This window comes from Limulus polyphemus, unplaced genomic scaffold, assembly GCF_000517525.1.
Source record: "Limulus polyphemus unplaced genomic scaffold, Limulus_polyphemus-2.1.2 Scaffold13107, whole genome shotgun sequence".
NCBI lineage: Eukaryota > Metazoa > Arthropoda > Merostomata > Xiphosura > Limulidae > Limulus > Limulus polyphemus.
This window is the reverse complement of record NW_013678717.1, coordinates 7,112-10,459: the sequence shown is the minus strand read 5'-3', so window position 1 is coordinate 10,459 and position 3,348 is coordinate 7,112. Positions and strand designations below refer to the sequence as shown.

The 3,348-nt window shown below is 36.4% G+C and overlaps 1 protein-coding gene across 1 annotated transcript in view; it reads left to right on the top strand.

Annotated features, from left to right (window-relative positions):
• Positions 1-2,195: 2,195 nt before the first annotated feature.
• Positions 2,196-3,348, top strand: part of LOC106477165 (transient receptor potential-gamma protein-like) — a 4,594-nt gene continuing 3,441 nt past the window's right edge. The window contains exon 1 of the mRNA XM_022380831.1: positions 2,196-2,537. Coding sequence (XP_022236539.1) covers positions 2,217-2,537 — 321 coding nt within the window. The 5' untranslated portion in view covers positions 2,196-2,216. The remainder of the gene's footprint in view (positions 2,538-3,348) is intronic.

Genomic DNA, 3,348 nt, shown 5'->3' with positions numbered 1-3,348 from the left:
AATGTCGCATACATACAAGTTATAACGTCCAGTGACTTACGAACCCATATAATGTCGTACACACACAAGTTATAACGTCCAGTGACTTACGAACCCATATAATGTCGTACACACACAAGTTATAACGTCCAGTGACTTACGAACCCATATAATGTCGTACACACACAAGTTATAACGTCCAGTGACTTACGAACCCATATAATGTCGTACACACACAAGTCATAACGTCCAGTGACTTACGAACCCATATAATGTCGTACACACACAAGATAATACCAAGATTTACGTGTTAGGTGTAACGAAGTGTTATGCCAAACTTTACTTTGTATTTAATATACACTCCTAACACTCACAACGGCTCAGCGGGAAGCTGGGGGTTCGATCCTCTGGTGGGCACATAGCTCGACGTGTATCTTCACACTTGACAATAAACAAACAATCGATATGCACTTTTTCAACGCGAGGAAATAAAAACAGCCAACATTATAAAAAATGTTGTTGCATCGACGTCATTTTGACAAGTTCAAAGTCATCGTGGAATACGTTAAAATGGTATCTTGTTAGTTCTGAAACTTGTATTTTATTTGTAATTGTTTATGTTTAATAGTGATAACGAGATTTATAAGCTTGTCCAACTATCCTATGTAATGTAAGACTATCTATCATATTTATGAAACAGATGTTCTGATGTTGATGCACGTTTACACAAACTACATAACATTCCCAAAGACCACTTTAACGAAGACTACAGAAGGTTGAATACAGTACATAAAATATATTATGCATACATACCGATCAGCAAGTAACGTGATAACCAGAGCAAACATAAAGTCGCAATGGAACGGAGTGTATCAAAACTTCATTTTGACATTGTTTGGCGTTTCGTAGGCAGTGAAAACAATTTGCTTCTGTAAAGGGTTTGTAACACAGGGTTTGTAACAAAAGGTTTGTAACAGAGTGTTTGTAAGAGGGTTTGTAACAAAGAGTTTGCAACAGAGGGTTTGTAACAAAAGGTTTGTTACAGAGTGTTTGTAACAAAGAGTTTGCAACAGGGGGTTTGTAACAAAAGGTTTGTAACAGAGGGTTTGTAACAAAGAGTGTGTTACAGAGGGTTTGTAACAAAGAGTTTGCAACAGAGGGTTTGTAACAAAGAGTGTGTTACAGAGGGTTTGCAACAGAGGGTTTGTAACAAAGAGTGTGTTACAGAGGGTTTGTAACAAAGAGTGTTACAGAGGGTTTGTAACAAAGAGTTTGCAACAGATGGTTTGTAACAAAGAGTTTGTTACAGGGGGTTTGTAACAAAGAGTTTGCAACAGATGGTTTGTAACAAAAAGTTTGTTACAGGGGGTTTGTAACAGCATTTTAATATTAAAGACATTAATAAACAATGAAATATGGACATAAAAAACAAACAAAAGAAAACGCAACAAGCACGTGAGAATCCACGAACACCAAGGTTAGAAGCAGAAGCCGCTCATGCACCACAGGCAACAGTAAACGAGATAATCTAGGAGGATTCCATCTGGAAAAGTGATAAAAGTCACGTGTACACAAGCACCTTCCGCCGACATATCAACCAACGCATACCTCAAGTAGCTCGAGAATTAAAAGAATATTCAACTATTCCCTATGAGTAAGTACCCTCATAGGGGTAGTACCTCAAGATTTCTGTGCGATTGGGCTGCTAGAACGGGCTTTGGGAAACCATCTTCTTCATATTCTAGATGAATTCTGGAAACCTTGCAGGGAGAGGGGGTATGCTTTTGAACATGCCAGCTTTACGACGGAGCCTTTTATCAATGGAAACCACACTGAGGAGCTATTGTTAAGATGCACAGTCGTCAGATCAGACGCAGCGACATGGACTGTAACGATGTGGTGAGGCTCCAGAATAGTTTTTATATAACTCACTTAACCTCTGTAACAAACAAATAGAAAAATACCAGTAAAGTTTCATAGAATAACAAAACATTAAAATGAATTATTTACATTCTTTTAAAAAGATTGTGTTGATTTTTTTCCCATAATTTAAATAAAATAAAATACGTAAAAAAACGTGACGCATTTCCTAACTATATGAAAAAAAAAATAACGAAATACGAATATATAGTTCGAGGGTACAATTTAAGAATTAAAACAAACTATTCACATTAAAAAAACTATAAAAACTAATAAACTATTTTTCGTTATAGAGTTGGGAGAATGTGCCTCAAGAAATGGCCAAGTACACGCCTGACGTGACCCCTTTAATTCTAGCTGCTCATAAAGACAATTACGAGATATTGAAGCTGCTACTCAACCGTGGCGCCACCTTACCGATGCCACATGATGTACGCTGCGGATGCGATGACTGCGTAGTGGCGACCTCTAGCGACTGTTTGCGTCACTCTCGTTCTAGAATTAACGCTTATCGTGCTCTCACGTCTCCATCGCTGATTGCCTTGTCTAGTAAAGATCCGATTCTTACAGCTTTTGAACTGAGCTGGGAACTGCGACGTCTCAGTTCCATTGAAAATGAGTTTAAGGCCGACTACACAGTAAGTATTGGTCATCGTTTCTCTGTTGGTTAATAATAATAACTGAGCTGGGAACTGCGACGTCTCAGTTCCATTGAAAATGAATATAAGGCCGACTACACAGTAAGTATTGGTCATCGTTTCTCTGTTGGTTAATAATAATAACTGAGCTGGGAACTGCGACGTTTCAGTTCCATTGATAATGAATATAAGGCCGACTACAGAGTAAGTATTGGTTATCGTTTCTGTGTTGGTTAAAACCAAATTTAGTTTAAAGAAGACAGTAGAGTTATATTGTTTTATCACGTTTACAATACAATTAATCAAGTATCAGTGAGTAAGTGGTAAGTCTACGGACCTACAACTCTAAATCCAGGTTTCGATCCCCCGTGGTGGAAAGAGTGCAGGCAGCCTATTGTGTAGCTTTGCACTAAGAAAACAACAATAAAATGTGTATATTAAAAATAGGCTACTTACAAAAATCATATTAAAATGATAACCATAATATATTTTGTTCTTAGAGATGTATTTCTAAGTTTTATATCCAATGACGAAAGTGCTTCGTTAAGAAATATTAGAGGCCAAGCAGGTTTGGTTAGAGTAATTCAACAACACTGATAATGTTGTAACGTTTATGTTGTAACTTTATGTTGTAACTTTATATTGTTTATGTTGTAATGTTTATGTTGTAACTTTATATTGTTTATGTTGTAACTTTATGTTGTTTATGTTGTAACTTTATATTGTTTATGTTGTAACTTTTATGTTGTTTATGTTGTAACGTTTATATCGTTTATGTTGTAACTTTATGTTGTTTATGTTGTAACTTTAT